Genomic DNA, 22570 nt, shown 5'->3' on the forward strand with positions numbered 1-22570 from the left:
CAAATTTTTATCAGTATTTCAACAGCAAGCATGATTAGTCACTCCAAAAGGCCTATGTCCTAGAACTTTACAACCTCCTACTCCTTACTCCACTTTTGAAAGTATGACTACTTGAGAGTGAGATGCACCTGAACCTCTAGAAGGTGATGTGGAATCTCTTTCAGAAATCTTGAAGGTTGAAGCATCTGGAAAGATGAGATAACACAAAAAAAAAAAAAAAAAGGATCAAACAAAATAAATAAAATAAAAATAACAACAGTTAATTTAAAAATAAAAATAAAAATGCTACAAGAAAGTATTATGTATAACAAACCTGCCAACTTGAATCCATGAGAACATATAGAATGAACAGTTTTTTTCTAGCTCGAGTCATCCCCACATACAACAGGCGTCGCTCCTCCTAAAATTGTCAAATGAAAGGAGTCGTTAAGTTCCACAAAAGAAATAAAATACATAAATTTTAAATGTAAAAAAAGAAAAGATGAACAGTTCTCCATGACTGAATGCCTACCTCTATTGAGGTACCATTTTCCTTCACAACACCATTAAATTCATGCAACAAAGGGATCTCAGATTCATTTGCCTGTATAATTAAGGCAAGGGTTAACAAAAGATGAGATCAATGATTCAAAAGCTACACTGAATGAATGAATACTTAATATTTTCAATCCTAGTGACTTAACAAAAGGATTTGGCACCATATAGAACAAAATGGCCACAAAGAATACTTTGGTATCGCTGCAAATGCCACCTATAAATGTTCTGCTAATCACCATATGCAATTATTGCTCTTTACAATTTTTATCATTGTTAAAGATTTTGAGGGGTCCTCCATGACATCCGTGTTTGGAGCTTAAGTTACACCAAGCATTTAAAACCCAGACCACACAGTTACAGAATTTTTCTGAAATCACTTATAAGACAACCTAGTGAGAGGTGAACATTACATGACAAAGCAAAAAAAAATTCACGTGACATTATATGTTCTCCAATATTTTTAAAAACTTTCGCAATGATGCTCAATGAACAAAGAGAGTAACAAATGCATCCAATTTATGCAAATTTTCAATGTGTCTATATTTCCATATATGCTGGCACAACAAAAGGATGGCCATTAATTTAAAAGACTAAAACCAAGTAGGTTACAAGGGAAAAAAAAAACCTAGAAAACTTTATAGGTTCTTAAAAATAAAATATAAAAATAAGGACTGAAGAGACTGTTTATTTGGATGTCCCCCTTTTAAATAAAAGCCCCCCATTCGACACGGGGGTATAAAATATGCTTTTATTATAAACTACAAATCATGGAATACATGAATGATAGGTTCACCAACAGAATAAGGAAGACTAAAAACAAAGTGCAAGAGACACTGTCCAGATAGAGCTTTTATTAGATGAAATGGAAGCACTCTAAAGGAATAAGGTGGCTGTTATGGATAATAACAACATGTTATCATGAAAAGAACAGCTGATATAACATCAGATGTACAAAAGACACAAGCAGAGATAGTGAGCAATTGTGGTCAAGTACCTTCACTATAAAAACAGTATCCCACTCTAAGCCCTTTGACTGCACATGGAAATAAAAGGAAACTCCAAGTAAACAAAACAAAATTAATTCAAGGCAACTTTCATAACCAATAGCATGGAAAATTAAAAGGACTGGTTTTTTATAGTATTCATTCCTTAGAATGCAAGGTGTATATATACGAAAAATCAGGTAAATTATAAGGAAATTCCAGCATTTTTTTTTATAGGCAAATTTTTGTCCTCATTGGGGCTTGAACCTAGAACCTCCCACAAACCCTTCCCATCCCTTTACAATAAGAAATTCAAGTGAAAGGAAACTACAACTAAGAAATATTACACTATACAACTAGAATCAAATCAAACTGATTTAGGAAACAAATCAGTCCCTTTAATCTGTCAATCAATGTGTATAGGCTTTACAGCCTGTATGGATCTGTCAACACTCCCCCTCAAGTTGGAAAGCAAATATTGTCCATTCCCAGCTTGCTAGCAATCTCTTGAAATGATTTGTTAGCCAAGCCCTTAGAATATCTACTAGTTGCCTAATTGTTGAGATGTATGAGATCTTCACGTATAACCTTCAACCACAATAACTCACTCACAATTCCCATGTGCCATGGCACTTCTCCATGTCACCAAATTCCCCATAGGAACATATAATATTAAGATATTGGTCTTCTATCAACTAAAGAGTCTGCCCAATTTGCATCCAAATAAACCCCTAAACTCAACACTTCATTTCTTTTCATATATAATTTCTTTTCCCAAGGTGAACTTCAGATAACGAAGGATTCTGTTGATAGCTTCTAGATGAACCTCCTTCAGATAAGGCATCAATTGGCTCACCACACTCACTTCATAGGTTATACCTAGCTTTGTATGACATAAATAAATCAGTTTACCCACTCGACATTGATATCTATCACAATCCACTATTGCATCTTGACTTCTCTAAGCTTACGATTTGGTTATATGGGGACATGAGCAAGCCTATAACAAAGCATCCTTGTCTCCTTAAGAAGATCAAGGATATATTTTTGTTGCAAGATGAAGATTCCACCTTTTGAGTGAGCAACTTTAACACCCAAAAAATACTTTAGTCTTCCCAAATTCTTGATCTCAAATTCTTTAGGTAGCCACCTTCTAAGATTATCTATTTCTTGAAGATCATCACCTATCACAATTATATCATCCACGTAGACTATCAAAGTTGTTACTTTGCCAAATGATGAGTGTTTGACATAAAAAGCGTGATCTCCTTAGCTTTGTTGAAATCTCATATCAACCACAACTTTAGCAAATCCTCCAAACCACACTCTAGGAGATTGCTTTAACCCATATAACACTTTTTTTAACCTACACATATTGTTGTTCTTAAAAGCTTTATCAAATCCTAGAGAAGCCTCCATATATACCTTTCTTCTAAGTCACTGTGCAGAAAAGCATTTTTAACATCAAACTACTACAAAGGCCAACCAAGATTAGCTACCAAAGATAATAACACACCAATTGTACTCATTTTCACTACAAGGATGAAGGTCGATCCCTAGGAAATCTGCTCCATAGGTTTGAGTATATCCCTTGGCTACTAATCTAGCTTTATACCTTTCCAAAGTCCCGTTAGCCTTTATGTTATTGTAAATACCCATTTACACTCAATTGGCCTTTTTCTCTTAAGAAGCTCAACAATCTCCCAAGTTTGGTTTTTCTCGAGAGCCCTCATCTCCTCATTCATAGCTTTCTTCCAATTCTCATTCCTAAGTGCCTCTTGGCCTGTTTGAGGGATTTTCTCAAGATTTAATTAGGAAAGAAAGCCTCAATATGATGGGGTTATTAAAGGAAAATGATGTTGGATATGGGATGTTGGGTACATTTTCTGATTCCTTTCCCGAGAGCAATAGGTACAAACAAATCCTCAAAGACTAGTAAATCAATGGTAGGCACTTTTTGAATGTGGTCACTTTGTTTCTTAGAAGATGGTGGAGAAAAATAAGGGTAAATTTCAATACGTGTTGGTGGTTTGGAGTATTGGGCTTGCATCAGATCAAAAGGTAACAATCTCCTTCTTTAATAAACTCATGATGGTAGTGTGTCATCAACCCTCTCTCCCTCACTTCTAGGAGGTAAGTCGATGGTTTTTTTTGGAAGGAGAATTGGCGATTGGTGGAGGGCCACCAACGGGAACAACAACTAAAGGACTTGGTACTATGGGTTCTAGGTTGCTATTGGTATCTTGAAAAGTAGGTAGATCAAGGAACAAATATAAATCCCCTTTGTCTTTGAGTACTAACTCCCCCTGAAGATGAAGGGTAGGAATGAAAGTCTAATTTTTTGCAAAAGCGACATCCATGGATACAAAAAAAAATTTCAAGGTTGGATGGTAACATTTATATCCCTTTTTAGTTGGGAAATAGTCAACAAAAATACACTTAAGAGCCTAGGGATCCAACTTACTACAATGATTGGCATGACTATGTACAAAACAAGGACAACCAAATATCTTTGGAGGAATTTGACATAAACCATGAAATTGAAGGAAAAACCTATAAAAAAGAAAAAAAATAGCAACCAGAGTTTTGTTGCCTAATGTTCTAGGGGGTAGTCAATTGATTAAGTGTGTTGCAATTAGAATTGCTTCCCCTCAAAATCCTTTGGAAAATCTTTCTAGAATAATAAGGCTCGAGTTATTTCAAGGAGATGACGGTTTTTTCTTTCAGCAACCCCATATTGTTATGGGGTGTCAATACAACAAGACTGGTGGACAATCCCTTCTTTTTTAAGAAAGAGTGACAAGATTTGGTTAAAATACTCTCTTCCATTTTCAATCGTATGCTTTTAATCTAAACTCCAAATTGAGTACTAATCATTTATGCAACACTGGAAACACAAAAATCACATCAAAAGATTCATGGACAATCCCTTCTTTTTGAAGAAAGGGCAACAAGATTTGGTTAAAATACTCCCTTCTATTACTAGACTTATGCTTTTAATCCGAACTCCAAATTGAGTACTAATCATTTTCTAAAACACTAGAAACACAAAACTCACATCACATTTATTTTTAGAAGGAATATCCATGTAATTCTAGAACAATCATCAATAAGAGAAACAAACCAACGAGCCCCATTAATATTAGGAATGCAAGCACCCTACACATCCATGTGAGTTAAAGTAAAAGAAGTAGAAGATATTACTCAAGGGAAAAGGAGCACGATAGTGTTTGGCCAATTGATACACTCCACAATGAAAATGATTAGCATCCATACTCTTAAATAACAAAGGGAACATTGTTTTTAACACAGAAAACAAAGGATGTCATAAATGAAAGTGAAGTAGTGAAATCTCGGCTTTATTGAATGAAATTTCTCTGAAAGATGAGTCAAAGAGAGACAATTACTGCTCCAATTCTCCTAGTATGAACAATCTTCAGAATAAGCATTGTTGGCCTGTGCACGTCGCTATAGCATTGCAATTGCCATTGTTTCTACCAAAGGACTGTGGTTTCGCATGAAGTTTCCAACAATTATCCTTAGTATCCCTTGGTTTTTTTGCAATAATTACACTAAAGGTTGTCCTTATTGCTCAATGGCCTTGGTTGATCACTCTTTCCACCTTCCATTGTAGCTCTACTTCCTGAATTAGATGGGCCAGAATTTGGTTTTGTAGTGGCAAGAGTTGATCCCTCCATGGTTGGAGAATTAAGCATCACAATTCTCTTTCCTTCTTATGATTGAGAAAACCTCATTCAATGATGGCAGTGATTCCCTACCAAGAACTTGGACCCTTACTTATCATATTCCACATTAAAACCAAGAAGAAATTCAAAATTCCTCTCTTTCAAAAAATTTTTGTGTCATTGTTGCATCAGCGTTGCACTTCATCTTAAAGTTCTGATAATAATCTAATTCAAGCCACAACCTTTTCATCATATTTAAGTACTCAATAATGGATAAACTACCTTGCTTGGTGACTGTAATTTTGGTCTTTATCTCATAAATCTGAGAAGCATCTTGTATTTTGGAATAGGTTTGTCTAACAACCCCCCAAATCTCCCTCACTGTTATGAAGAACATACACATCCCACTAACTTCCAATTACACTAAATTCAAAAACCAAGACATAATCATTGAATCCTCTACATCCCAAGCAACAAATCTAGGATCATCTTCATGGGGCACAGAGCCTATTAGGTGACCTAAATTTCCTTTGCCCTTAAGAGAGCTCCTCACAAGTTGCGACCACACTAAGTAATTGCGACCATTGAGCCTAAACAAGGCTTGCAGGTTCTGGTATTCTCTGGCTGAATGTTGGGTGGCTGTTGAGAACAGATCAGCTTTGATTTTGGTCCCAAGGGCCATTTCAAAGGTTACAGACATTTTGAACAGAGAGGGTAGAGGAATTAATCAAAAACCAGGTTGAACAAAAGAGAATGATGAAGCATCTCTAGCAATAAGGCTGAGAAACTTTTCTGCCAGCAATGAAGGCCGCAATACTTTTTATGGCAATCAAGGCCAAAAACGATACTGAACAAGCTTAGGGCTCTGATATGATGTGGAAAATTAAACTGACTGAATTTTTATTGTATTCATTCCTTAGAATGCAAGGTGTATATATACAAAAAATCAGCTAAATTACAGGCAAATTTTCAGGATATAATTGAAGCTATACAAGAAAACTACAACTAAAGAATATTACACTATACAACTGGAATCGAATCAAACTGATTTAGGAAACAAATCAGCCCCATTAATCAGAAAATCAATGTGTATAGGCTGTACAGCCTGTATGGATCTGTCAACAAATAGGAAAATCCATGGAAATAAAATAACAAGCAGCTATTTAATCAAAGGAAAAGAAAACCTGATGAATGGTAGTCAATGTGACAGACTCTTCATTATCATGTCTGCGAGAACGAAAATTTTCTCTCTCCCTCTCAGATATGAAGTCAATAAAAGCTTTTAGTACATGACCACAGCCGCCTTCTTTTACAATAACATCACTCTCCTCTTTGCTTGCAGTAAATTTCGTTGATAAAAAATCAGAGACATCATCCAGGAGATACTGTAGAACCTGCAGGTAGAGCAGGCAGATGCCAAAATCAAATATTGAACCCAAGATGCAGGAGGACATATGGATCAACTCTAAAAATGGCAGTACCCAAAATGCATGAAATCTGCACAAAAAAATGAAATGGACATGTTGAGGGTTCATTGTGCATCATAGGGTGCCTCTTTTTGTTTATTTTAAGTCTTTTATTCAAATAAGGCAATGAATGGCTAGGACTTCAACATCTTAGTGGCTAGGATTTAATTGTATAGTGCAGCATTGATGAGTAATTTTATGTATTCTTTGCCATCAGTTTTTGGATGGAACTCTAATTGAAAATAGAAGACAGCCCACATAGCCTTTCTTTCAACCACCTACTGGTGTCTTAGGGTTTATCAACCCTAAAGCTTATTTCTTCTTGCTTCGTTCTTACGTTTTTTCTTAATTTCTTTTGCTTTGGTGAGGCCATTGGACAGAGTTGAGTTTAAACAATCTACACAGCACTGAAGTATAATTTTTTTTTTTTACTCCTCTCCAACTTTTCATGCATCAATGATGGATGCACCAAACATTTGGGCAATGATGAAGTGAATTGAAACTTTGTGGAAACAATGACGCCCTGCTTTAAACCACAAGAAAATCACAGACAATTCTTTTTTTTTTTTTTTGATCAGAAACAAAGTTCACAGACAATTCTCTACTCATGGAAAGGATTACACAAAAGGTTTGACAAAGTCCTTTTCATTTCATTCTACAAACAGCTTTGCTTCATTAATTTATTTATAATCTATAGAATATTCTTCTGTCAATCATATTACTAATCCTCTTTTACCTATCAAAAAAACAATATTACTAATCATAACACTATGGGTATGGGCTTATAAATAATTGCAATAACATTCTTTCTTTTTGCCTTCATGAAGGAGTTATTCGACTTCAGACCTACATTTGTTAAAAATTGTGGTTGCCAACTTTTCCATTTTCATAACTTTGAGTAGGAAGAGAATGTTAAGACAGAAATGTCAACTTTTCTATTTTCATAACTTTTGAGTAACAAGAGAATGTTAAGACATAAATGTCAATAATAATTCCTCATCAAAACAAACTAATTTATAGCACATCTAACAAGAAACCAGCAAAGTAATCAGCAACTATTTGAAAGCATCACTAACCTATCAGAAAATGAAACTACTCTACAGTCCATCAACTTGTCAATTCTCTAATACTTCCAATTGTATTAAATTTCAAAGGTCCCTCGAAAATACCAAAGCTGCTTCAAGTTTAGTATGTATAATTTGTAACAAACAAATAATCACCAAACCCCACCCAATACCTCCCAGAGCTTGACTGAGAAACAGGGGGAAAAAAGGAACATGAGGGAATGTTTCAGTCATCTTTCCCAAGCCTCCAATGGAAACCAAACAAATCATCTTAAAAGTAGACATTGAACTCCAATCTAGACCATAGTCAACATATCTATTCACAAATGAAGCTAAGAAGAATGAAAAGATAAACAAACTCAAAGCAACAGACATCCAACCAACTCAATTTGGCTGAATAAAATGTGAGGATGGAATGTTAAATAAAGTAAAGCCATTATGGAGAATATTAGGCGTCCAAAACTCGTTCTTGAGCCCTGACTAAAGAGGAAGTGGTAAAGGGTTGGGTTTGCGGGAGGTTCCAGGTTCAAATCCCAATGGGGACAAAAATTTACCTATCAGAAAAAAAAAAGCCCCAAACTCAATGTGCAAACATCAGCTTGCTGACCTAGAAAAATTTATGGGAAAAAGAACCAAGAGATGCATTAACTACCTCAAAATCATCTATGGAAGGGCAAGCAATTAGGATAGGGATGTAGGAGGTTCTAGATTCAATTGCATGGAACTAAAAAACAAAAAAACGCCTATAAAGACAATCTATAGAAGATCCAATATGGATGCACACTTTGTTAAAGGCTAAGAATTTGAGTGACTCTTACATCACACTTGGCCATGGCTGAAATCATTATGAAACCCCATCTAAGATTTTCTAATTGCAACAACCTATGTTACATGGGTTTGAGTACACTTATCAGGTGTTGGTGTGGGTGTGTCTTGAAGTCTGATCTTTCATATTTCAAATTGGAGGATACTAAGACTCAACTAAAAAATGATATTGAATGGCATTTGAATATGACATTAAAAAAAGAAACAAAAATAGTAAGAAATCAATTAGAAGCAAAAAAATAACATATCCTTGATTAAAAAACTCTCCTTTTACTTTTTATTCCTCTTTGTTAAAATGAAAAAAAATAAAAAATAAAAAATAAAAATGTTCATTATCTGAAGCAAATTAGGAGTATCCAACAAGAATCCCCTACTCACACTCTTGTCATGTCACATTGATCTAGGTACCTCAAGTGAAGTTGAAAAGTTCAGATGTCACAGGTGACATTGAATCAAACAAATCATGACCAAGTTGCTCTATGGTACCAAGCATGAAGAAGTTCTAAAGCAAAGATGAAAAATTTGATATGATATGTCAACATGACTCAAAAACAAAAGCAAATTAACAATTGAATGTAATTATGTCAACTTCTATAACTCATTCAATGAACAAGTCATTTCAAGTTTAGATACTCGGCTTCTCCAACCATTAGTTAATCAAGTTAAAAATGGCATGAATACAATCCAGCCTGTGTAACGTATATAAATTAATTAATTGTCTATATTTTAAATTTATAAAAATTAAAATTAAAAATAAATAAAACTTCATTTTTTACTTATAAATAAAATAACTATAAAATTAAAGTTTGACTTTATCTTCCATCTTATAAACATTTTATGCTTCAAAATTAAATAACATAATTAGGATTAAAAAAAAAAAAACCTAAAAACAATCAATTCAGTATTTTGAGAATAATATTGATATATAATTAAAATCTTAAATAAGTTAAACGAGTTAGAAATGTTGATCAGTTTAATGGGTGGTTAAAATCATGTTAACGTGTTCTTCAAGTCAATTTGTACATAGTCCATCCCAACCCATTTATCAAACAAGTTACGTGTCTTATGTTGTGTTACCCATAAGTAACATGTCCTACTCCTATCATCTTGACATGATCATTAAACAAGTCATGTTCAAGTTAGGTAATGTTTAGTATTTTTTACATCAACTTTGTACACACATCAGCCCATCCATTCTCACCCTATTCCAAGGTCTTATTGGAACTACATTTAATATGGATTAACTACAAAATTATGCATTTTCAGTAAAATAACTATATTTGAAATAGAAGAGCTTTGAATTCTTAATATTATCATGGACCAATCTGAAATCATGTATTTACAATTGTTTAAACAACGTCAAATAAGGTAAACATTTTTATCTAATTTATTGAGTCCATAAGATTGTCTTTATTTTTCTAGAATTATTATTTTTTCATCTTAGATTTTTTGGAACTTTTTAAGTAATGTATTGTGTATATAGCCTAATATTGACCTAAGATACCATGACAATCTATCTCTGAACCTTCACAATGAATGGTCAATGCCACGACTTTAAACCATGCTCTTACCTCATATAGCCTAAGAGAATCAGTCAAAATCATGGTTTTGTATTATGCTGTTGGATCAAATGAATCCAAGTCTCTAAGAAGTTTAATAAACAACAAAAGACGTTTCAAAAATCACAAAAAGGCCAGAACTAAAAGCATTCTATTAAGGAAAAGGGTTGCTAATTATAATAGAATTTTTACAAACTAAGGCAAAGATGAAGAGGAAGAAGCTTCGGGCCAAAAATTGAATACATCTATACCAAAGCTAACAAGCTAACAAACATAGAGGCAATGTGGAGAAAGCCTTCTTTAAGCTAGTTGGAGTAGGACTAGATATTGAAGTGGAACTCCTAAATCAGCAATGCTGTAGCTACCACTGAGGCTCCAGCAACTTGGGTACAAACAAACCACAAGAAGATCTTAATTAGCATCAACATCCTCAATAGTACACAACACATATCCAATAACCATTGAATACAACCTCTTTTTTCCACATCCTCTGCACTTGTTTTTCAAGAATTTTGAAATAGTAAACATTAACAAACCATAAGAAAAATACACAAAATGAAACATCTATGAAGCTATGGAGGGCACCAAATGTCAGTTATTGCTTGCAGCAAGGTCAAAGTGCATGTGAGAATCATCAAAATCTAGTGGGTCAGCTGGCTTTACTATCAGACTGAAACATAGAATCAGGAAAAGAACAATGCCATATTCATAAGCTATCATAATGCACCAGTCCAAAAATTCCGAACTTACAGATCTAATGTCATTGTCTTCATTCAGCAATTTCCTTCCATCAACATCAACAACTGCTCGCTGCTCAAGTAGGTATTTCTACAAATTTAAATGTGTATTGGAACATGACAAATGTTAATGTAGGTATAATGCACCAAAATCAAGGTATTTTAATCATTGAAAAGAGAGTCATCATATTGTAGATGAAAGAAAGTAACAAAAGACCAGGGCCAACTCACTGCAGTCCACCAGAAAAGCAAAGAAAATTAAGTAGCACATCATGCTTATAAACACAGAAAAAAATAACACTCACATAAGACAAAGTTGCAGCTAGATTCAGCATTTTGCTGATTGATAATAAAAGTGGACAGTCAGAAAACAAATATACAAAACTTAACAAGATAGGAAAATAAAAGATGCATGTGAACAAGATAGAAGAAAATCAGGAGAAACATCAACAGAGTTTTGATCTACATAACCCTTAAGAGGACAAATTCTTATTTGAAAATTAGTTCTAACAACCAACATTTTTTTTAAATGGGCAATAACAACCAACTAATAAAAATCAAAATACTTGATTAAGAAACAAGGAAAATCAGTGCATAATGGAACCCTATTCTACTACATTAAAATTATTAATTTTTTGAAAACCAGAAAGTGATATAAATAATAATCACATTTTACAGGTAACACTTTGAATGATAATCCATATTCTGAAAACCATAAGCATAACATAATTCAGGAAATAACAGTAATTCAGTAGCTGAACTCAAATTAGCATATAATAAATAGGTATACACAGTTATTTTTTTTTTGATAAGAAACGAAGAGAAATATATTAATAGAAGGAAAGATACAGGAGAAAGAAAAGAAAAAAGAAACAAAAGAAACCACTAGAAGGATGAGAGGTCCTTCCTACACAATCTAAACAACAGAAAAAACACCCAACATTAGCTAAAAACAAAGAGAAACCCCCACAAACTCAAACTTTTGAAGCGCAAACCTCACTCCAGTTGAGTTGTAACACATTTAAAGGAACTCCTCTAAAAGCTGCAAAACAAGAAGCCTAAAGAGAGGAATAGAACAAAATCAAATCCCATAACATCTCTTCCGATCTCCCCTTATCCTCAAATATCCTATTGTTTCGCTCTTGCCACACTATCCAAACCAAAGTAAGGCAAGCAACTTGCCAAAGAGTCTCTATCTAACCTATTTACCAACTGTGCTTGGAACCCAAGAGCCTTGTCAAATAAGTACTTGAGTTTTTTGTTGCCATGAGTATTAACTGTTTTAATACTTGGTCAATTGACTAGGAAATAAAAAATAAATAAAAAAATCATTGAGGTAAACAAGTTACTCAGGCTCGAAATTTGATCTCACTTTGTAGCATTTCTCATTTTTCTTTTTTTCCTTATCAGAAATGAAAAAATATGTATTAATAGAAGTAAAGATACAAGAGAAGGATGAGAAGTCATTCCCACAAAATACAAAAACTGATCAAAGGAGAATACACCCATCTATAGAAAACTGTATACAAAGATAAACCCTAACTATGTCAAACTTTCGAATCACAACCCGCAGTCCAGTTGAGTTGTAAAACACTAAGAGGAACTCCTCTAAAAGCAACAGTACAAGAGGCCAATAGAGAGGAATAGGAGTGAAGTAAATCCCATAACATCCCTTCCAATCTCTTCTTATCCTAAAAAATCCTAGCATTTCTCTCTTGCCACACAATCCACAACAAAGTGAGGCAAACGATTTGCCAAAGTGTCTTGCCTCTAATTGAATTCCCCAAACCATTGTGCCAAAGCCCAATAGTTAAAGAGCAATGAAGAAAAAGGTGGTTGATCGATTCTCCATTTCTTTTGCATAGAATGCAGTACCAAGGACAAAGGGATTTGTAAGGTCTTCTCAACTGCAACTTGTCATTGGTGTTTACATTCCCATGTACTACTAACCAAGCAAGGGCTTAACCTTTGAAGGGGCTTTTGATCTCCACAAAAACTTGGCCAGGAAGGAACAAGACAGGGTTTGAGAAATTTGACAAGGCCAAGAAAAAAAAATTTAACAGAAAACAAGTCTGATGAGGACAAAGACCAAACTCTTGAATCTGCCATAGAAGGAGAAAAATGCACTAAACTAAGAAAGGACGTGAGTTTCTGAAGGAGTTCAATTTTCGTATCAGTGAGATTATGACGAAAATTAAAATTCCAAAAGAGTGGATAGGAATTGCCATAGACAACTAAGACTGTGAGGTTTTTTACAAAAATAACTCTATAAAGACCAAGGAATTGAGAACACAAAGGTTGGTTACCCCACCATGGATCTTCCCAAAAACATATTCTCTCCCCATTACCTACCATTAAGCGGATAGATGGGGAAAAACCCTGGAAAACTTGAGCAATAGTCTTCCAAGGACATATGTGTGACCATCTAACCACCATGTTGGCATCCCATCCATAAGGATGTGTCCCATAAATACTCACAATAACCTTATGCGAAAGACCACTCCTTTCCCTAAGGAACCTCCAAAGTCATTTCACTAAGAGAGCATTATTTCTCAACAAAGTCTTCCCGAATCCTAAACCTCCCAACTCCTTTGGCCTACAAACAACATCCCACCTGATAAGATGATCTTTTTTCTCTTTCCCCACCCCAGACCAAAGGAAATCCCTTTGCAGTTTATCAATCTTCGAGGCTATTGACACTAGGATTTTGAAGAGGGAGAGAAAGTAGCTTGAGATGTGAGACAAACTTGACTGAATTAAAGTAATCTTCCCCCCAAAGACAAAAATGTTTTTTTTTCAATCCATCCAACCTCCTTGATATTCTCTCAACCACCAGATCCCAAAAGCCGATTGTCTTTGGGTTCCCTCCCAATGGAAGACCTAAATAAGACAAAGGCCACTGTGACACTCTGCAATCAAGGATCGAAACCAAAATAGACAACAACTCCTGGTTTCTATTAATACCTGATATGGTGCTTTTTTCTAAATTGATTTTTAATCCCGATACTTGCCCAAAATCCAAAAGGATTAGCTTGAGGTTTTGAAGATGTTTTAGAGCATAGTTGTGAAAGGCGCGCCTAGGCTTCGGGCGGCGCGACGCCACCCTTCGGCGCCTCGCCTGAAGGCGGGCGACGCCCCTTCACGAAGGCGCCACTTAGGCGTGCAAGGTGTTTGCTTTCGGCAAGACACGACGCGATCCACAGGTGCGCCTCGATCCCCTACCTCCTTCTTCTCCTTCTCCTTCTTCTTCTTCTTCTCCTTCTCTTCTTCTCCAGCATCGGGTTGCAGAGGGCAAAGAGAAGCCTTAATTTCTTTTTTTCTTTTTTGGGACCAAAACGACGTCGTTTGGTCCCTGTTCTTTTAAAAGAGCAGGGTCCAAAACGACGTCGTTTTTTAACTTTTTTAAAAGGGTCAAAACGACGTTGTTTTTGACCTTTTTAAAAGGGTCAAAACGACGTCATTTTGGCCCTTTTTATTTTAAAAAGGACAGGCCAAAACAATGCCATTTTGGAGTCTGTCCCTTTTCTGATTGTTTTCAACCCGACAAGTCTTCCAAATTTTGCCCTGGCCTCAGTCGTGCAATGGAGAAGTGAAGAAGACGAAGAAAATGAGGAAAAATAGGAGAAAAATAGAGGGAAAATAGAGGAAAATATATATAAATTAGGGTGTGCCTCACTTCACTAAAGCCCACGCCTTAGGTGCGCCTTGCACTTCAGGCTCCAGGACTACTTTGTGCCTTGGTGTGCTTTAAGCCTTATGAAACTATGTTCTGGAGAAACTTTAGAGAAAAAAATAGTGTCATCTGCAAACTGTAGTAAAAACACTCTAATCCTATCCCTTGCCACAATGAAGCCCTCAATTAACCTAGTTTCCTCTGCTCTAATCATCATCCTGCTTAGAACATCTGCTACGAATGTAAAATAAATAAATAAATAAAAATAAAAAAGTTTTCCTTGTCTCAAACTTCTAGTGGCCTTAACCAACCTTTTGCATTTCCGTTAACTAGGATTGAAAAAGTTGTTGAAGATAAACAACCCCTCATCCAAGATCTCCATTTTAGGCTAAATCCCCTCCTTTCTAACACATGGTCAAAAAAACCTCAATCCACATGATCATAGGCCTTCTCAAAATCAATTTTGAAGACCGCCCCTTCCTCCCTCAACCTCCTTTTCTCATACACCATTTCATTGGCCATCAACATAGCATCCAAAATTTGTCTCCTTCAACAAAGGCTCCTTAAGAGCCAAAGATTGTTTCATAGAGGACTTTGTGTAAACGCCCTGATAAAACCTTAGCAATTATCTTATATAAACTTGTAACTGAGCTAATAGGTCTAAAATCTATATTTTAAAGGTTTGGCTTTTCTTGGGCACCAAAGCAATAAAGGTAGCATTTATACTTTGATTTATTATCCCATTAGTGTGGAACCTAGAAACACCGTCATAAGATCCTCTTTGATCACATCCTAGCACTCTTGATACACTGCAATAGTGAACCCATCTGGACCAGGGGCCTTTCCCTTATTCAATTGGAAAACTGCCAAGCGTACTGCCTCTTCAGAAAAGGGTCTATCTAGCCAAGCCGCACTCTCTCCAGAAATGGGGACCCAATCTAAACCTTCAACAGAAGCACCTTTGGATTTGGAATAGAGCTTCCCAAAGAAATTTACAATCTCCTCTAAAATAATTTCAATGTTGCTTAGAGTCAACTCCCCCCCCCGGCCCTCAGAGAGACCAATGACTTAATGAACTTCCTGTTTTGCCTTCCATTGGTCACCATATGAAAGAACTTAGAATTGAAATCCCCTTCTTTTATCCACTTGACCCTAGATTTTTGCCTCCAATGAACCTCTTCCTTTAACAACAATTCCTCTAACTCCCTTCTTCTTAAGGCTCGTTTTTATAACAAATACTAATTCAAGTTCCCTTCTTGTTCAATTAGATCAATTCTACCTAAGTTTGAAAGAAAGGAATTTTTTCTCTCTCTTAAATCTCTAAAGGCCACTTTATACCAATCTTTCAACTTTGATTTACGAACTTTAATTTCCTCATGAACTTATGACCTTCCTAACCTTCAACTGGACACTCTTGCCACCAAGCACTAAAATTGTCCTTAAACTCAAGATGGAGCAGCCACATATTCTCAAACCTAAAAGGAATCGGGCCCCACTTTAAAGGATTAGTTTCCAAACAAATTGGGCTATGATTTGAGGTCCATCTAGGAAGTGCCACTTGAAGACTTTGAGAGAAAAAATGGTCCCACTCAAATGAAAACAAAAATCTATCCAATCTCTTGTAAATAGGAACATCTTGCATATTTGACCAAGTAAAAGCCGCGTTTCTAAGAGGGGGATCAAACAAACCACTCTCCCTGATAAACTCATCAAAACACCTCATGTTCGGTGTTAACCTAGAAGCACCCAATTTCTCAAAGATCCTCCTTATTACATTAACCTACACACCACATTGGGAACGTAAGACCATATAGGTCTTGTAGCTCCATAAAAAAATCCCTCCTCCACAAAAGCTTATTCGGACCATGCACTAAAGTTAACCAAAAGAAACCTTTTTCACCAGAATTCAACTTCACAGATACAGAGAAATACCCTAACACCTTCTCTATACACTTTAACTTATTTGAATCCCATAGGATCACAATCCTCCCTAAAGCCTCACAAGCAGGAAGAAAAGCCCACTCTCTGTTTCTTCCTTTCTAGACACTACCCACAAACCTCCTATCCCAAATTTCTCTCTTTGTTTCCTTAAGCATCACAATATCTGGATTTTGATAACTTAAAAAACTTATGACAATCTTCCTTTTCTTCTTAGAACCCAACCCTCTTGTATTCCAACTTATGATCTTCATGTAAATAGAAAAAAGCCCAACAAAAACCACAACAAACCTAAGCCTCCCCCTAGATTCGACAAATAGGTTTTCTCTTCCTTCTAAAATAGACCATGTACGCAGAAAGAGTACTCCTATTCTCCAACGCCACACCTTTTTCACTTTCTTTGACAATTCTGATCCTTAAACTCTCCAACACCGATTGAACCTTTACCATCTTCCTCGGCGTGAGGCCCTCAACCTGAAAACCTTCCAACGGGAGACTGGGAGGTTTTGGATCTAGGGATGAACCTCTACCCAAGACGCAAAGCTCCTCTGGGCTACTAAGTGGTTCCCTATGGAAAAAAAAAACCTTTAAGTTTTTTGTTAGAGGCTTCTCTAAGGGACGCCACACCTTCTGAAATGGGCACACCAACAAGAAGGCTAGACTCATCACCAGGAAATTTCAAATTGGGAACATCCTAAGTAGCAAGGCAAGACTCCATCTTCTCTTCATCTTTCTCATGAGAGAACCCTGTTCTCTCTCTTGCAACATTATCTTTTTTCTTCTCTCTTCTTCATCTATTTTCATTTTTTTGTCCTTTTCCCACACATTAAAGCCTCACAAATAACAAATTCAACTTAGACTTAGACCAAGAATTGTCAATTGAAATTCACCATCAGCAATGGCACTTGCATGTAAAGCCAGTGATGATTATTGTCCATATGTTGCTTGTACATCCAAGTAAAGAATCAACCACAAACCACACAAACAAAGAAGAGTCACATGGTTTGGCATGACATGACTACCTACAAGGTGAGAAAAAAAAAAAAAAATTCAGTGTCAACAATATGGAAAAGTTACAAAACTTGTCATTCATCTCAACTCTCACTCTTTTTCACTTCTCTCTCTATAATTCCACTAAAACCTACATAGAAACTTCAGACTTAATTCCTTATTGGACTAGGATTCATTCTCTATGAGGAGCTCTTATCTTTCTAGACTATAAGAAACCTTTAAGACAAATTCTCTTCTACAACAAACCCTACAAAAAAGGAAATCCTAATACAATAGAACCCTAAGAAATTCCATTTTATTTTTCTAATAATATAACAACTTAACCAAGCAAGAATTTAAAATCTCATAGAAGCTCAATAATAGAAGAAAAGACACTTCATGACAATGCTAATACTTGCAACTGATGCTGCCATCCTTTGAGTTCATCTCTTTCACAAGATCATATATGTTATATTTAAGAGCAATGGGACCAGGTTTATTGGTTATTTTGGGTTTTATCCAGTTCAGAAAAATGGGATCAATTTAAGCAATCACCTGATCCAAGCTCCTTCAGGAGTTCCTTTCTCACTCTAGCCAAACCAGCGGGGTGCAGTTTTGCTTGGTATAAAATCAACTTGCCAATATCCTGATGAAGGGATAAAATGCTGATTTTGATAGTATTTAAGGTCACCTAGCCATGCATGACATAGCAACAGGTGAAGTGAAGAGTTGAGAGTAGTCAACTTCACCACTAATTTCTGTACTCAATTCCTTTTAGTCAGTATGAGCATATTTCCATCACTTCGTGCACTTCTATAAATAATGAGAAGTGTAGAAAGATCCCCAACAAAATCAACTGAAGAAGAGGCTCCTCCCTTAGACAGCCTATTGGTAACCGATCAGAGCTTCCATAACAGGCTCCTCTCTTGAATTTCGGTATCTTGTTATTTGCAGAAATTGGAGATTAGGGTTGGCAAAGATTGGGAAGTAAAATGGAGGAGAAAGGAATCAGAAGAAGGAAAATCTGCTCAAGCATAATCATCAGGGGACAAGCAGTTTACAATTGAAGGGACAAAGCATGGAGCAACAGAATTAGGTCTAGCAGAATCACAAAGCGCTTGATTTGACTCCCCTGAGCTGACTGAGGATTTGAGCCACAAAGATCCACTTGAGCAGATCCCCTTTCGCACAAGAGAAAATAGGAGCAAATGACTGACTGATGCAAAGTCCATCTTCTCAAGGGAATTTAGGCTCACACCTGCTAGAAGCAGCACTACTTCCAAACAAGGATGTTTTTGAAGCTCAATCTGGACCATCCAAGCAGTCAATACTAAAGTTTTACAGGCCTCCGATATAAAAGGCAGTTCTGAAGGAAGAGAGGGGGGGCTTCTTCCTCTACCAAGTTTCTTCTTCCTGCGCATCATCTTCTTCTTCCTTTTCTTCTTTATTCTTGGGGATTTTCTAAGTTGATTGCTCTATTCACTCCATGAGGAGCTAAACCTTGAGGGCTAGGATCGAGGAAGAGTTTTGAATCTTCAAAAGAGGTCAGATTGTACTCAATTTTGACAAATATATGAAAATCCATCATTTCCATGAATCTCTTCCATTAATTTTGGCATTTCTTTAGGCATTACTCTCTTGATTTAGTATTTTCTTCATTGAAGATATATTGAATGCTTGAGTCTCATATTATGTGTTAGACTGACCTAAATATTGAGATAGAGTTGTAGAACTGTTAAATTCTAGTTGTTTTAAATTAGCACTTTAAGAGAATTATCCTCCAATTTGGGATTCACTCATTAGTGAGAAAACTGACTTTTATTCGAATATATTTCGTCTCCTTATTTGATCTAAAAGCAATAGTCCAAAAGCCCTAGCCTCCCCAATTGTTGACTCCCTCTGTAGCCCAGTTCACTTCTGTCTGCCATTAGTTGTTTGCTTACCCTATGGTACAGTCCTTTATTTGCTTCAACTCCCATCCATATCCTTCCCTTCTTTATGTTCATAATATTTCTCTTTCCTTGCAAACCCTCTTGGAGACAATATCTGACTCACCAAAAGTATTACTGCAACACTCTTGTGCCTAGGAGTGCATTCTAGGATGTTTCCCTCTTCCTTTGTTGAAGAGAAAAAAAAAAAAGGTGTCATCTGCACTGAAGATGATATATGCTTGATCTCTTTCTACAAACCTGAAAACTCTCCACTAGACCAGAGTCCTGACCCCTGATAATTAATCCACAAAACAAATTCATGACCAGAATGGACAAAAAGGCCAATGTAGAGTCACCCTGACAAATTCCTCTGGAGCTGCCAAACCAACCTTTGGCATTCCCATCAACAAGCACTATAAAATTAACTGATGAAAAGCATCCATGGATCCACCTCCTCCAACTATGTGTATAACCCGTCTTATAAAGGGTATGATAACCCAGTCTACATAATTATAAGTTGCCTGAAAATCAACACTACCATGGGGATGGTGGAAAATCTGGTTTGTAGTGGCAACAAAGCCACAAATATTCTTCTACTAATAAAAATAATATAATATATTATACAGATAGTGAAAAATACATTTTCAGATGCATTTTTCTTGATATGGGATGTTTACCCACATGAGCCCCACAAAAAATTCCAGGCGGGGTACCTATTTATAGCATTATGGAGGATTAGTTGTATCTCTTTAATGCTCCAAAAAAAAAAATCCCAAATGACCATCAAGTAAAAGCAAAATAAAAACATCAGTGACTAACAAAAATGGCATATTTGTTGTGTAATTGTCAGTTGCGACATCTGCTAGTTGACTGTTACTACATGGATATCTTGGTGAATGAGAAGACAAACCTGAGGTATCATGTTTGCCACTGAAGTTATGACAGCTGAAATTGACTGCTCCTGTAACCACCCATAATAAAATGAAATTTCCAGAGATTCAATAAAAATGAATTTCACGTCTAAATGAAAGAAAGAGAATGAGCAATCCCTGAGAAATGTATAAGATTATGGTAAAAGCTATCTTCATGGAAACCTTTAGGTCAAGAAAAGCTTAACATCAAATTCAGCTAGAACAAAAATCAGGGGTCCTATAAGGCTGAAGATATATTAAACCGAGCAAGGTTTGAAACTTTGGATAATCAAACAAAATAGTATTACAACTACCTGCAAAAGGTAGTTTCTCTAATTGGAAGTCACCACATAGAACCACATTTTCTGTTTGTCTTGTTAGTGGTGATCCACAAATAACTATTACTCCACAGTAACCAATGACTCTAGAACATACTTAACATACTTACCCTGTGAACAAGTTTGGATATCATGTCTAGTGTAAACAGCACTTTGCGTCCTTGGGTTAGTTGACTCCTATGATCAATGAGAGCACACAATCAAATATATGGTTGTGAGGTTTAACACGCTCTATCAGCAAAACACGAAATGTTGAAATGCCAAAAGAAAGGGAAAAAAAAAAAAAAAAAGACATGAAAGTTAAAAGGCAAAAATAAAAAATAAAATTCAGCAACCCAAATTGCAATAGTGCACACTAGTGTGAAGTTAATAAACTGATGCTACAATAATTTGCTTCACAAAACAATCCTCAATATTCTCTAGAAAGCTTATGTACAAACTGGTAACTTTGTTTCTTAAGATAACATGAAAACTACAAAATTATGGGCTCATTGAAAGCTACTAAAATTCTTATGCCATCCTCTGAAAGATTTACATGAATAAGCTTCAGTTGCTCATGGTCCATCCCTTAATGCAACTACTTTGCAATAGAGTGAACAGTCCCATCACATTTCCTGATTATGGCTGTCAATGGTGTTTGCCAAGATTATCAGACTAAGGATACCTCTAACAGAAATTGATGATAGCATTTTAAATTGCATGGGAAATTCTAGATTTCAGCCACATGATCAAGAAAATATTGCCTAGCACTGTCCACCATCTTTACGAATTCATTGGTTCCAAACAAAGTTCTTCAGTCATATTGGAAATATCAATAAGAAATAGCTAGCAAAGAAATGTTGTGTTATATGATAATCCAACTAAAATATTTTGCCTCATCTTAATACAAGCTTTCAATTTATTTTTGAATTCTAAGATCTTGTCAACTATCTTCAATTTGAACCTTTCAAAATCTTCTAGCTTTGACTTCCTTTTTTTCATTGCCCAACTAGAAAATCTCATTGGGCACTAAAATGAAAAAATTCAAAACTTCAAAAAACAAAAAAAACAAAAAAAAAACAAAACAGAGTCTATAATGCTTCCAGTTAGGAAGCATAAAATATAAGCTTATTTAGCTACATGTATCAGAAAATGAAGATGGGTACTTAATAGAACAGCTAGCTGATAGCTTCAAAACGCTCAAAGCATCACAGCACATGATGAGAATAAAATAAAAAGCACCAATGATAAAAAATCCATGTTATTTTTCAGCACACTGGACATGACTGAACTGCGGTTTTAGTATACCTACTATTAAGATTTCATAATGTCTAAAAACCAGTTATCTCATGGAAGAATGCTGACAAAATAATAACAAAAACCTCTTGAAGGTGCCGGAGACCTTTGCACTAAAAATATCAGAGGCAGCTGATACAAAACTGCATTTTCTGGTAATTGAAATCTTATCAATGTGTTCAATAACCTGCCAAAGGATTTTTAAAAATAAACAAAAACCACATATGAGTTTAATGCAGGGCAAGTAACTAGCTGAAATAAAGAATGAAAACATATGAATGAACATACAGACACACAAGAACAAAGAAACACAATTCGCCAGAGTGTTAACACATGCAAGATCAATATAAAGATGAATGATGAACAAACCCTTTTCTTGTCCTCTTTATCACAAGGTAGCAAAGCCTTGAATACTTGACGATATGAGCCATCATCGCAACCAGATAATGTTGTTCTAAGCATGGCAACAATGGCTCTAACTACCTATAAAAGATGAAGCACTTTGTTAATTTCTGGTAGCTATTCATGCATGTGTGCTGGACATTTATAAGAAAATAAAGTTGAATATACAAATTAGACAAGTATAAGGCAGAAGAGGTAACACAGGAGTTCCAAAAGAAAAAATTGATGACACAACTAAACCGCTTGTTAGTAATA

At 35.7% G+C, this 22570-nt stretch overlaps 1 protein-coding gene across 4 annotated transcripts in view; it reads right to left on the reverse strand.

The window, feature by feature from the left end:
* The window catches only part of LOC117934056 (ATP-dependent DNA helicase SRS2-like protein At4g25120), a 67013-nt gene that overhangs the window by 14946 nt on the left and 29497 nt on the right, over positions 1-22570 (reverse strand). For 2 of the 4 annotated variants that reach the window (XR_004654415.1, XM_034855649.1), the window contains exons 13-22: positions 22283-22396; positions 22000-22100; positions 20749-20815; positions 20300-20350; positions 10871-10948; positions 6391-6600; positions 1532-1570; positions 512-583; positions 314-400; positions 129-185 (exon numbers count right to left, since the gene is read on the reverse strand). Coding sequence is in view for 3 of the 4 variants with exons in the window: in XM_034855649.1 (XP_034711540.1) it covers positions 129-185; positions 314-400; positions 512-583; positions 1532-1570; positions 6391-6600; positions 10871-10948; positions 20300-20350; positions 20749-20815; positions 22000-22100; positions 22283-22396 (876 nt within the window). In the remaining variant the exon portion in view is untranslated. The remainder of the gene's footprint in view (positions 1-128; positions 186-313; positions 401-511; positions 584-1531; positions 1571-6390; positions 6601-10870; positions 10949-20299; positions 20351-20748; positions 20816-21999; positions 22101-22282; positions 22397-22570) is intronic. The other 2 variants (XM_034855650.1, XM_034855651.1) reach the window with 2 other exon arrangements.

The sequence above is a fragment of the Vitis riparia genome, chromosome 16, assembly GCF_004353265.1.
Source record: "Vitis riparia cultivar Riparia Gloire de Montpellier isolate 1030 chromosome 16, EGFV_Vit.rip_1.0, whole genome shotgun sequence".
NCBI lineage: Eukaryota > Viridiplantae > Streptophyta > Magnoliopsida > Vitales > Vitaceae > Vitis > Vitis riparia.